The sequence below is a fragment of the Dromiciops gliroides genome, chromosome 4, assembly GCF_019393635.1.
Source record: "Dromiciops gliroides isolate mDroGli1 chromosome 4, mDroGli1.pri, whole genome shotgun sequence".
NCBI classification, from domain to species: Eukaryota; Metazoa; Chordata; class Mammalia; order Microbiotheria; family Microbiotheriidae; genus Dromiciops; species Dromiciops gliroides.
This window is the reverse complement of record NC_057864.1, coordinates 152,785,500-152,797,693: the sequence shown is the minus strand read 5'-3', so window position 1 is coordinate 152,797,693 and position 12,194 is coordinate 152,785,500. Positions and strand designations below refer to the sequence as shown.

The window sequence follows — 12,194 nt, the reverse complement described above, 5'->3', positions numbered from 1 at the left end:
TGTGTGTATAGATATATGTATATGGATATAGATATAGATATATAGATATAACCTATATCAGATTACCTGCTGTCTAGGGGAGGGGGGAGGGAGGGGAGGGAGGGAGAAAAATCTGAAATTGTAAAGCTTGTATAAACAAAAGTTGAGAACTATCTTTACATGTAACAGAAAAAATAAAATACCTTATATGTAAAAAAAAAAAAAAAAAGAACGCACCTGCTTTGTCCAATGTTGGTCTTTGACCAGAGAACACCTGGTGAATTGTGTGACAAGCCAGGAGGGTGAGATCATCTAGAGGGTGATAGGAAAGGATTGTTGCCCTGTCAAGCTCAGGGCACAGCTTGCTTGCTGGGCCTTAGCTCTGGAAACAGGGAGTCTAAATCTTACTATGTCCACTGCTACTGGACTTAGCTGCTCAGCGGCTTGGCTGAAATTTCTTCTGACCTTGCTTGCAAGATTGCTGCTTGAGTGTGTTCATCTCAGGGACATTGCCCAGCCCCGTTCCCATTTCCTATTTCTATAGCTACTGTCTTCAGTGGGCTATGTTATGGATTCTGGTCACCAGTATAACCTCTGATGGTATCTGCAAATTTTCTTAAGTCACAAGGTTGCCTGGGTCCTGCTATCATAGAACACCTGTTCAACTAAGATCAGTAAAGAATAAACAGAAAGAGACTAGGGTGACCATCTGCTCATAGCCCCCATGGCCAGGTGGGAGATAGCCTCCCACACAACACAAGTCTCAGGAATAGCTCAAAGTGGTCCTGCCTTGTTTTCATCTATAAAATGGATAGTGTGAGATTCCCTACAAGTTATAGGGTAGAAGATAAAAACTTTTACAAATTAATGCCAAAGCCATAAATGGCTGATTTTTCTTTCATTGAAGTATTGTTCACACTGGTGTTCACACAGGGAAGTTGTTAGATGAATACACACTGTTATCATAGATGATATGATAGCATTGTAGAGACTTCATTCTGCTGCATCCTGAGTACTAATAAATAGATTTAGTCCTACAAAAATCCTTTGAAGTTTCTCTCTTCACCCACTGCCTTCTCTACCAGCCATATGCTACTTAACATAAAAGAAGACCCTGCAGCTAGACAGTTTTTGACTTACCCACAATGCCGTACTTTCTGCTAGAGTGCAGTTTTGGGGACAGATGGCTGCCAAAGGGCACTGGTCACATCAGAGTTGTTTCTGGGAAAACCAGAGTTAACTGTCACTGACAAGTTTCCAAGGGGAGGGGCAGCAGAACACATTGGGGCAGAGCCTAATAAAGGGCTGTTTCCCCGCCCCCCAACAAAGGATAAACCTCACTCAAAAGAGGGGAAACCAGAAAGCACTTTTCTCTCTCTGAAGCTGTGAGGAGGGATCTAGCTAAGAAAGACATTGCTCTTTGGGCTCAGGTACTGGAAGGACAGGAATGGTCTAGATTTGAGGTCTGGCTCAGCCCCAGGGTAAAATAGAATCCAATGAGGAAGGTCCAGACAGGGATGGATATGCTGGAGTTCTTAAATCCTCAGTCCAAGCATTTACATCTTGGAAATCTACAAACACTATAAATCAAAGGTTGATTTATTTCTTTGTTGATTGTCTAGACTTACGAAAAGTGTTGGAGGACATGTGAATAATGCAGATAAAACTTAAAAGTGTATCTAGCATATATAATATTAAAATTATGTTATATATGCCAGGCATAATTTTAAGTATGTGTACACACACACACACTCATATTCCCTGAGAAATGGTTGTTAAACATTTACCAGCAGACCTATAGTATGGATCAGTATAGGAGGCCAAGACTCTCACTTGCTCTGGACTTGCTAGCCTGAGATCAGTGCCTGAGGAAGTAGTTTGGGAAATGGGAGATAATGGTCTCTGGCCTCTCTTTGCAGTGACAAATATTTGTATTTAGAAAGATAATGATCTGGCTTTATACATTGCTGTTCCTGATGTTGGTGACCAAAGCAGGCATGGCTGGTAAGTCAGATTTCCTACTAGCAAATTCTCCTCTACACTCCATGGTGTTTTCATGGAAATCATTAGGAAGAAAGGGAACTGGAAATGTCCTGAGGCTAATGGCAAGGGTTTCTTATTAACACAGTTTCCACCGCTGACCTCAAATTTGAGACATCTAATTTCTGAGTCTGGGAATAAGTTGCAGTGGGAGGAAGTTGAGGTACCAGCCCAAAAATATGGAAAGGGTTGCATGTGACCTATGTCCTAGGAAAGGAATTACGGCTTTTCTTACTACCTCATACTTATTAAAGCTCCATGAGGCTGGTAGCCATACTAAGCAAGTTAAAAATGGGTGTGATCCCTGATCTCTTCAAGAAGGTTAGATGAAACCAGGACCCTCTGCTCTGTGGTGGAAACTGGCACAAACCAGTAACTGAAAAGCAATCTCTGCATGTTTTTTGAGAATTAGGTCTCCCTTTGCCACTACAAAAGTCCTGTGCTTCTTCTACTGGATCCATACCTCAAAGCTGCAAGGAAATCAAAAACAGCTGTCCAGAGTCAAATGGTGAGTGGATAGGGTCAGGATGGTCCTGGGGTCACTGGGTTCTCAACAGTCCAACTTGAACCACATTTTACCCTATCTCACTCCAACTATGGCAACCAAATGTTTGTCCAGAAGACTAAAGCCAGAGAGGTCAGAAGGCAATAAATCTGCTTCATCCTAATGCTTTTTCTATTTTATTTCCTTCTACAGTCTGCTACCCCTTTGTCTTCTCTTTCTTTGGGTTTTTTTTTTCAGGGCAACGAGGGTTAAGTGACTTGCCCAGGGTCACACAGCTAGTTAAGTGTCAAGTGTCTGAGGCTGGATTTGAACTCAGGTCCTCCTGAATCCAAGGCCAGTGCTTTATCCACTGCATCACCTAGCTGCCCCTTCTCTTTCTTAATCACTCTTTTTCTTGATATTGACTTGTTTCAGTTATTGTCTGACTCGTTGTGACACAGTTGGGATTTCCTTGGCAAAGATATGAGAGAGATTTGCCATTTCCTTCTCTAACACATTCTACAGATGAGGAAACTGAAGCAAGTAGGGTTAGTTGACTTGTCTAAGACCACACAACTAGTAAGTGTTTGAGGTCAGATTTGAACTCAGGGAGATGAGTCTTCCCGACTCCATGCCCTACTCTCTATCCACTGTGCCACCTAACTGCCCCTTGTACTCCCATGAAATTGAAAAGAGCTGAGGGGCACCATTTCTTCTCTTCCCTGTGCTCCATTCCCTGTGCATCATTCCAGGTTAGAGCCTCTCAGGTTAGGGTCCTTTGAACCAAGCTTAGAGAGCAGAGGCTTCAGGGTCAGTGGCCCCAAAAGAAGGAGAAGCTAGGGAGTCAGTATACCTCAGCAGTCTCTGCACCTCTGGGCTAGGATTAAAAGCCTGTGATGCTGAACTTCACATTGACAAGGGCTCCAGTGCTGGTTCAGGCCTGCAAATCACTAATATTACTCAGTCCATTCTTTGTTGACTTCTATAGGAATGGGAAAGAGAAAGCATGCGTGGCATAGTGGAAGAAAGCTAAATTAATGCTAATTAATGTAGGTTCAGAGCTTTGTTCTGATATTAATCAGCTGTGTGACTATAATAAGTAACAATTTCCCTGAGCCTCAGGTTCAAGATCTGTAATGCATGTATTATCCATCTCACTGAGTAATGTTTAAGAATGCTACTTGTAAACTCATAAAATACTATACAAATGGAAGTTATGATGATGCAAAAAACAGTCTCAAATAATAGACTTCCAGTTGAAATTCTTGTTTCCATGCCCTGCTTCACCCACAGCTCAGAAACACTCTCCCAGATTCAGGGAAAGATTTTCTCCAGTAAAGAATATCTCAAGGCCAAGTCTGAGTGAATCCTGGAAGGTGATTCTTCTGGTTTTTAGGCCTTTTCCTGTCCCTAAGATTACTCACGTGCTGTCAGTGAGTGAGTCTGTGTGGCTTTGTCCTCTGCAGATGGCCTGTACTTCCTCCAGACTGAGAATGGGAACATTTACCAGACCTTTTGTGACATGAGTTCTGGGGAAGGTGGCTGGACCCTGGTGGCCAGTGTGCATGAGAATCACTTGGCAGGGAAGTGTACCCAGGGGGATCGCTGGTCCAGCCAGCAGGGTAACTGGAAAGACTACCCTGAAGGTGATGGAAACTGGGCCAATTATGCCACCTTTGGATCTGCAGAAGCTGCTACCAGTGATGACTACAAGGTATGTATGCTCAGCATGCCTGCTAGACCCTCTCAGTCTGAATGCCAAATGCCTCTTGTTTGAATGAGTCACTTCCATATGGGTCCTGAATTCTCACCCCCTAGAGTTTGTGGTCCTTTGATTATTTATGAGAGGAGTTTCACCAGCTAGGACTAAGCTAATTATTTATATTGAGGAATGATTAGATGTATTTGGTTTGGCCCCAGCAGGTAGAAGTAGGAGCAGTAGGTGATACCTGAAAAGTGGTTCATTTAAGCTAGATGTCAGAAAAAAAATGCTTCCTAACATTTAGAATTGTTTGAAAGGTTTGGGCAGCTAGGTGGTATAGTGGATAAAGTACTGGCCCTGGATTCAGGCGGACTTGAGTTCAAATCCTGATTTGGACACTTGACACTTACTAGCTGTGTGACCCTGGACAAGTCACTTAACCCTCATTGCCTTGAGAGGTGGTGGGTTCCCCTTCAGTGAAGGTCACAAAGCCAGACAACCTCTTTTTAGGGATGTTATAGAAGAGAATCTTCTGTGTACAGCTTAGACAAAATAGCTGTTGAGGTCTCTTCTATCTTTCAAATTCTGTGACAGTTTTGTAAGCTTTGCCACACATGTAATCAGTGGGACCCAAGAGCTCACAGTCTAATAAAGAAGGGACTTTGCTTTCAGTCCGATTCTTAATGTGACCTCCTGGCAGGCTATTGAGCAGGTTAAATTGATTCTGTATCACTTCTTTTTTTGTTTTGTTTTGTTTTTTTTAGTGAGGCAATTGGGGTTAAGTGACTTGCCCAGGGTCACACAGATAGTGAGTGTTAAGTGTCTGAAGTCAGATTTAAACTCAGGTACTCCTGACTCCAGGACCGGTGCTCTATCCACTGCACCATCTAGCTGCCCCTGTATCACTTCTATTCATCCTATTTATTATTAATTGATTTTGTCCTGTAACTGCCTAATGTCACAGATCTGTCCCTGAACTTAGTAAAGAAACTCAGCTGGTCTGTAATGAATCAGGTTTAGACATCCAGTCTTCCTGCTAATCATTGTTCTATTGTTGCCTCAAGGGATTCTGCTGACCTTGGGAGATGTGGGTGGACATCTGGGAGTCTGGTCTAGAATCTTTACACCACCAAGCTATCCTTCAAGAAAGTCTGGTTTGTTTTCCAGAGAAGTCTGGCCCATTATCTTTTATCCTTGCAGATGAACTCAAAAAATGAACACTTCTTAGTCACAGAAGGAAAGGAGCAGGTTGTTGTTAGCCCTTCACTTCCAATTTCTAACCAATTGTAATGTCCCCCATGCCTAAGTTCATGTCATCCTCAAACTTATAAAGTCACTTACCTTCTTCTCTTCTTTGTTCTAACCTTATACAAATGAGTTAAGTCTTCATCTCAGGTTCTTTGGCTAGCTGAGGCAAAGCCATTGCCCTATAATATTGGCAGGTAGCATCCCTATTACTAATGAAATGTTATTTTGCTCAGAGAAAATGTACCTCAGTCTACCTTTCTTGAATTTTGCTCATGACACCATTGGATTAAGCTTTCTGTTGTCCTCTAGAACCCAGGTTACTATGATATACAGGCCAGGGATCTGGCCATCTGGCATGTGCCCAACAAGTCTCCCCTGAAGCAATGGAGGAATAGGTCCCTGCTGAGATATCGTACCAACAGTAGCTTCTTCAACAATCTGGGAGGGAACCTATTTGGCCTCTATAAGGTAAACTGGGTTCCTTGGGCCAGGTGGGGAGGGAGCATCCCTGGGGTGTGGGTTCAACAAGACCCCCAAACACCTGTCCTCATGGTGTCTGTCTTTCTGTCTCCTGAAGAGGTACCCAGTGAAATATGGGATTGGCAAGTGTTGGATTGACAACGGCCCGGCTGTGCCTGTCATCTATGACTTTGGTGATGCAGAAAAAACTGCCCAGTATTATTCTCAACTTGGCCAGAGTGAGTGTTTGTTATATGAGTCTCAAACTATACTATTACCTCATCCCTCTGAGCTTAGCACTCTAATGGTGACAGCCCCATAAAAGGAGAACCATAGTTTTCCTACAATCTTCAGACAAGCCAGGAGATGTCACTGATGCCTAAGGCTTAGGTGAAATCACTGGTGATGTCTTCAACTGGTCTTGGGCCCTTCTGGCTTTGTATATAGTTGTAAAGTACCAGTCCCTGCTCCCAGATGGGCTTGCTCTAAACCATTAGCATGTTAAGCCATGGTCTGGGTTCTAAGGTATATCATTCAAAGACTGCCCCTTTGAAGCTAATTTCTGAATTTTTGCCTTTCACAATGATCAATCCAGTGTTCTTTTGTCTTACCAGAGGAATTTGTTGGAGGCTTTATCCAGTTCCGGGTATATAATAATGAAGGAGCAGCCAATGCCCTGTGTCCTGGAATGAGAGTCACTGGATGTAACACTGAACACGTGAGTCCTGGGACCCATCAGAGGGTTTAGAGAGAAGCAATTCAAGAAGCTCTGAGCCTAGTACTACCAAATTAGAGCCTAACAGCAACTCTAGCTCCTTTCAGTCCATTGAAGAAAGACAGAGAGCAACTGTAGTAATGCCCATTGTTCAGTAAAGGAATTGTAAATGACTGAGTTGACCTGTCATGGAGGCCTTTCTTTTTTGCCACAGGACAGTGAGGCTTCAGGCTAGAAAGCCTTTTAGGGTCATAGGATTTAGAGGTCATCTAGTGCAACCCTCTCATTTTACACATGATAAGAGTGAGGGGCTGAGAAGTCAAGTGATGCAGGTCACCAGTGGCAGAGTCAGAATTCAACTTTGAGTCCTCTCACTCCATGTCATTCCTCTTTCCTGTGGGCCATCCCATTATCTACAATGTAAAACACTTATGACAGTGCCTGGCACACAGTAGATGCTATAGAAATGCCTATTCCCTCCCTTCACTCTCCTTCTTTCTTTCCTGTTCTTTTTTTTTAGAATTCTTAAAGAGCATCTATTCCAGTGAAAAGGCCCTGTATGAGCCAGAAGCACCAAAAAGGGCCATGTTCAAGGACATGTTACTAGATAGAGAGCACACACTGCCCTCATCTAACCACAGTGGGGAGTATTATGTTCCATTCCATAAGCCACATTTTAAGTGGGATATGGGAAATTCCAAACCTGTCCAGGGCAGACTAATTAGGATGTAGTGGGATCAGGAAATCCTAAGATCCTAGACTGAAGGGTCCTTAAAGACACCTATTCAGGTACTTTCATTTCATAGATATGAAAACTCATCTAAGGAACAATGGAAGGGAATGTTGATAGAATAGACTTAGAGGTAACTGATAGTCATCTTGAAATATTTGAAGTCCTGTCTTATGGAAGATGACCTGGGTTAATTTGTGTTGCCCCTGAAGGCCAAACTAGATCCAGTAGGTAGAAATTATAGGGAGGTATTTTAACTTAAAGGAAGCCAAGACTTTCTAGTGTAGGTCAATCATGGTGCTGGCATATCCCTGCCCCCTCCTTGCCTCCCTCCATTTCTCTTCTCTCTCTCTCTCTCTCTCTCTCTCTCTTTTTAAAAATCTTTCTTCTGTTTCTATTTGTCTCTGTGTCCATCTGTTTAATTGTCTCTCAGCTGGATGACTTATGCCAACCTGCCTTTATGTACGCAATTATGGAGGGGTTCCCCAGAGGAGGGGCCAACCAGACCTAACATGTTGATACTCACTACTGAGGTTTTAGGGCTAAGACTGATATAGTGGAATACACTCTTCTATTCTCCACTATAGCTCTTGTATCTCCACCAGAGAGCTTTCCAAGTCATTAGGACACCATTGACTCAAACTTGAAACATTTACTAAATAAGAAGGCAAAAGAAGGAATAATCATCTGGCAATACGTATTTAATAGGAAGAAAAATTAAGGATTAATAAAAAAAATATATAGTATACCCTTAAACCGGAGTCACAGTACTCTACCAATGCACACAGTGTGGGTGTGGAGGGGGAAAGGAGGGGGAGGGGCAGGTAGGAAGATGAAGGTGAGTGAACACAAACTTACAGAAATCTAGCAGTGAGATGTGAGTAGGGAATTCCCTGTGGCTGGGAGGCTGGTAGTTCTGGGCTACAGGTTTTGATGCCCTTGGTCTCTTTAGGGAACAGCTTGCTCCCTCAGTCACCTGCTTGGTGGAACCACTCTGTTCTACTTCATGAAATCCCTTCTATACTACTCTTTTTTTTTTTTTAGTGAGGCAATTGGGGTTAAGTGACTTGCCCAGGGTCACACAGCTAGTAAGTGTTAAGTGTCTGAGGTTGGATTTGAACTCAGGTACTCCTGACTCCAGAGCCGGTGCTCTATCCACTGCACCACCTAGCTGCCCCTATACTACTCTTGAGCTAACACAGATACAGCACTTACTATGTGCCAAGCATTGGGCTAAGCACCCTACAATTATTATTTCATTTGAGCCTCATTAGCAACCCTTAGAGGTATCCCTATTTTAAGATGAGGAAACTGGGAAGACTGTGAAGCACTTTTAGTGAACCAGAAGCATTGTGCTTTTTTCATGAAAAGCAGTTCTCTTAAACCTGGGGTCTCTAGAGCTATGCAGGCATTCTTTCTGGGCTAATTATCCCCTCTCCAGCCAGAGAAGTCAGCAGAGGCTAATTTAGTTGATACACTCTCTAAAAGGTTTATACTCTCTCAAGATACAAATACATGGTTCTGAAGAACAAGACAGACAAGACCAGATAGTTCATTACCAACCAGAATGTATTCACCTTTCTTCCAATCAAATCTCAGCATCAGAGCTTTTCTCCAATCAGTTCCCAGAAGCAAGGAATGCCTTCCCCACCCTATTCACCCCAGTCCATTCTTACCTCTGCAGTGTAGGCTCTGTCATTTTCTCAGCTCTCTGTTTAGTTGTAATTCTCCTTGTCTCAGTCTCTTCCCCATTTATTCTTACTCCTGAGCTCCTTTAAAAAAAAAGTCAATGTTTTATTTTTGCCCAATTACATATAAAAAGTTTTTTTTAACATTCATTGATATTTTTAAAGTTTTGAGTTTCAAATTCTCTCCCTCTTTCCCTTCTCTCCCCCCTCTCTGAGACAATAAACAATGTTATAGGTTTATATATATGCAATCATGTAAAATATTTCCATATTAGTCATTAAAAAAAAACCTTGAACTAGAAAGACAGACAGACAGAAGGAAAAAAGAAAGGCAGAGGGAGACAGAAAGAGAAAGAAAGAAAGAAAGGGAATGGAGGGAGAGAGCATAGAGGGAGGGGAAGGAAGGAAGGAAGGAAGGAAGGAAGGAAGGAAGGAAGGAAGGAAGGAAGGAAGGAAGGAAGGAAGGCAGGAAGGAAGGAAGGAAGGAAGGGAAGAGAAAAATAGTATGCTTCAGTCTGTATTCAGACACCATCAATTCTTTCTCTGGAGGCAGATAGAGTTTTTCCTCATGAGCCCTTTGGATTGTCTTGGATCATTGTATTGCTAAGAATAGCTAAGTAACTCACAATTCTTCACTGAACAATATTGCTGTTCCTGTATACAATGCTTTCCTGACTCAGCTCACTTCACTCTGTCTCAGTTCATGTAACTTGTTCCAGGTTTTTCTGGAATCATCCTGCTTGTCATTTCTTATAGCACAATACTATTCCATTACATTCCTACACTACAGCTTTTTCGGCCATTCCCCAATTGATGGGCATCCCTTGGATTTCCAATTCTTAGCCACCACAAAAAAGAGCTACTATAAATATTTTTGTAGAAAATTTTTTTGATGTCTTTGGGATATAAATTTAACAATGGTATTGCTGGATCAAAGGTTATGCACAGTTCTGAATTGCTCTCTAGAACGATTGGATCAGTTCACAACTCCACCAAAAGTGTATCAGTGTCCTAGTTTTCCAATATCCCCTCCAATATTTATCATTTTCTTTATCTGTCATATTAACCAATCTGATAGGTATGAGGTGATACCTCAGACTTGTTTTAATTTGGGTTAAATCAATAGTAATTTAGAGCCTAGCTTCTTAAACTGTGGGTCCCAATTGAATGTGGGGGTCTCGAAAAATTTGGCAATAGTGAAAAGTTATGTATACCTATTTTATATACATATATACTCAGGGTCATGTAAAAATTTCTTGGGTGAAAAGGACCGCAAGTGGAAAAAGGTTAAGAAGTACTAATTTAGAGCATTTTTTCTTATTATCATAGATAGCTTTGAATTCTCTGTATGAAAACTGCCTGTTGATATCCTTTGATCATTTATCAATTGGGGAATGACTTGTATTCTTATGAGCAACTTAGTCCAATGTACACATTCTTTTTATTTATTTTTTGGGGGGTGAGGCAATTGGGGTTAAGTGACTTGCCCAGGGTCACACAGCTAGTAAGTGTTAAGCGTCTGAGGATGGATTTGAACTCAGGTCCTCCTGAATCCAGGGCCAGTGCTCTATCCACTGCACCACCTAGCTGCCCCATACACATTCTTTAAAAAATGTTTTGGTTTTTTTTCACTTTTCTTCTGAACTCAAGCACCAAATAGGATGCCTAATGCAAGTCATTCTTCAGAGAAGAAAACTGAGGCCCAGAGAGGGGAAGTAGACTTGACCCAGATCAGGCAAGCAATAAGAAGTACAGGCAAGATTCAAATCAAGAATCCAGGGGCTTTTTCCTGTGTCTGACAGTCATTACAAGGACTAAATGGATGTGTAATTCATACTGGCTGAAAGGATCACCATGGCCTGGATTGTTGGGGAAGGCTATAGGTGGTAGCTTTTGAACTAGGTCTTGAAGTCAATGTAATCATTATATATAATCAGGAGGAGAGGGGTAGCCACTATAGGCATGAGGACAGCTAGTATTCTGGGGAATTAGATTATCATTCACTAAGCTCCATATATATTGATGGGACCAAGGGATCCCATGCATTTCCATGCCTCGACAAATTCTCTCACTAAATATGATATTCCTGTGGTTCTTTCATCGTCATCTTTCTCCTTTGCAGCACTGCATTGGTGGAGGAGGATTCTTTCCAGAAGGGGCTCCTAGGCAGTGTGGAGATTTCTCTGCCTATGACTGGGGTGGCTATGGAACTCATGGTGATACTAGCAACAGTCGGGAGATAACAGAGGCTACTGTGCTCCTGTTCTACAGATGACCATTGTGCCATTCTGGAACCAGATATTTGCAGATTTGGGAATGGGTAATCTACCTTCCTCCAAGAAGCAATAAGAGATGATTGCTCTCGGCATGGAGTTTGGAAAGAATAAAAAAAATTCCATTCAATGACTCTTGGTTCTTGTGTGACCTTGGCCAAAGCTTTCAGGGACATCTCCTTATCTATACAGTGAGAGGATTGGATTAATACCTATGGTATTATGATCCTATGAATATAGCTGGATAGTTAAATATTTATGAAGCACTTACTCTATGCCAGATACTGTGTTAAGGGCTGGGGATACAAATACAGCAGCAAAACAGTCCCTGTCTTCAAAGAGCTTAAATAGTAATTGGGGGTGGGAGTTCAATACATAAAGAGGCACTAGAGAAAATCACAATTGGTTTGGGGAGGCTTTGTGGGGTGAGAAATGTATCTTAGGGACTTTTCCAACAAGTTCCTGGCTGGATAGGGATTGGAGGAGAGATTCTCTGGGAGCATGGGCTGCCCCACTTCATTGGCAAACTGTCAAAGGATATGACCAATTAGAGCAGTTTTGCCCCATTAGAAAGCTCTTTTTCAGTTAGTAAATAAGGCTACTGGGGGCAGCTAGGTGGCTCAGTGGATAGAGCACCGGTCCTGGATTCAGGAGTACCTGAGTTCAAATCCAGCCTCAGACACTTAACACTTACTAGCTGTGTGACCCTGGGCAAGTCACTTAACCCCAATTGCCTCATTAAAAAGAAAAAAAGTAAATAAGGCTACTCTGAAGATATAAAGCTATTGCTTGGTCGTTGGTCTGGCACCTCCAGAAGAACCCACATCCTATAGGCAAGATGCTTCAGTTTGAAAAAGACTAGTATAAATTCTGGTA

At 42.2% G+C, this 12,194-nt stretch overlaps 1 protein-coding gene across 1 annotated transcript; it reads left to right on the top strand.

The window, feature by feature from the left end:
* Positions 1-1,864: 1,864 nt before the first annotated feature.
* LOC122725486 (intelectin-1-like) lies at positions 1,865-11,320 on the top strand. Its single transcript, XM_043962607.1, is given in 8 exon segments — positions 1,865-1,915; positions 1,917-1,983; positions 2,432-2,527; positions 3,970-4,217; positions 5,763-5,921; positions 6,031-6,151; positions 6,527-6,630; positions 11,168-11,320. Coding segments are annotated over 8 exon segments (999 nt in total).
* Positions 11,321-12,194: the final 874 nt, after the last annotated feature.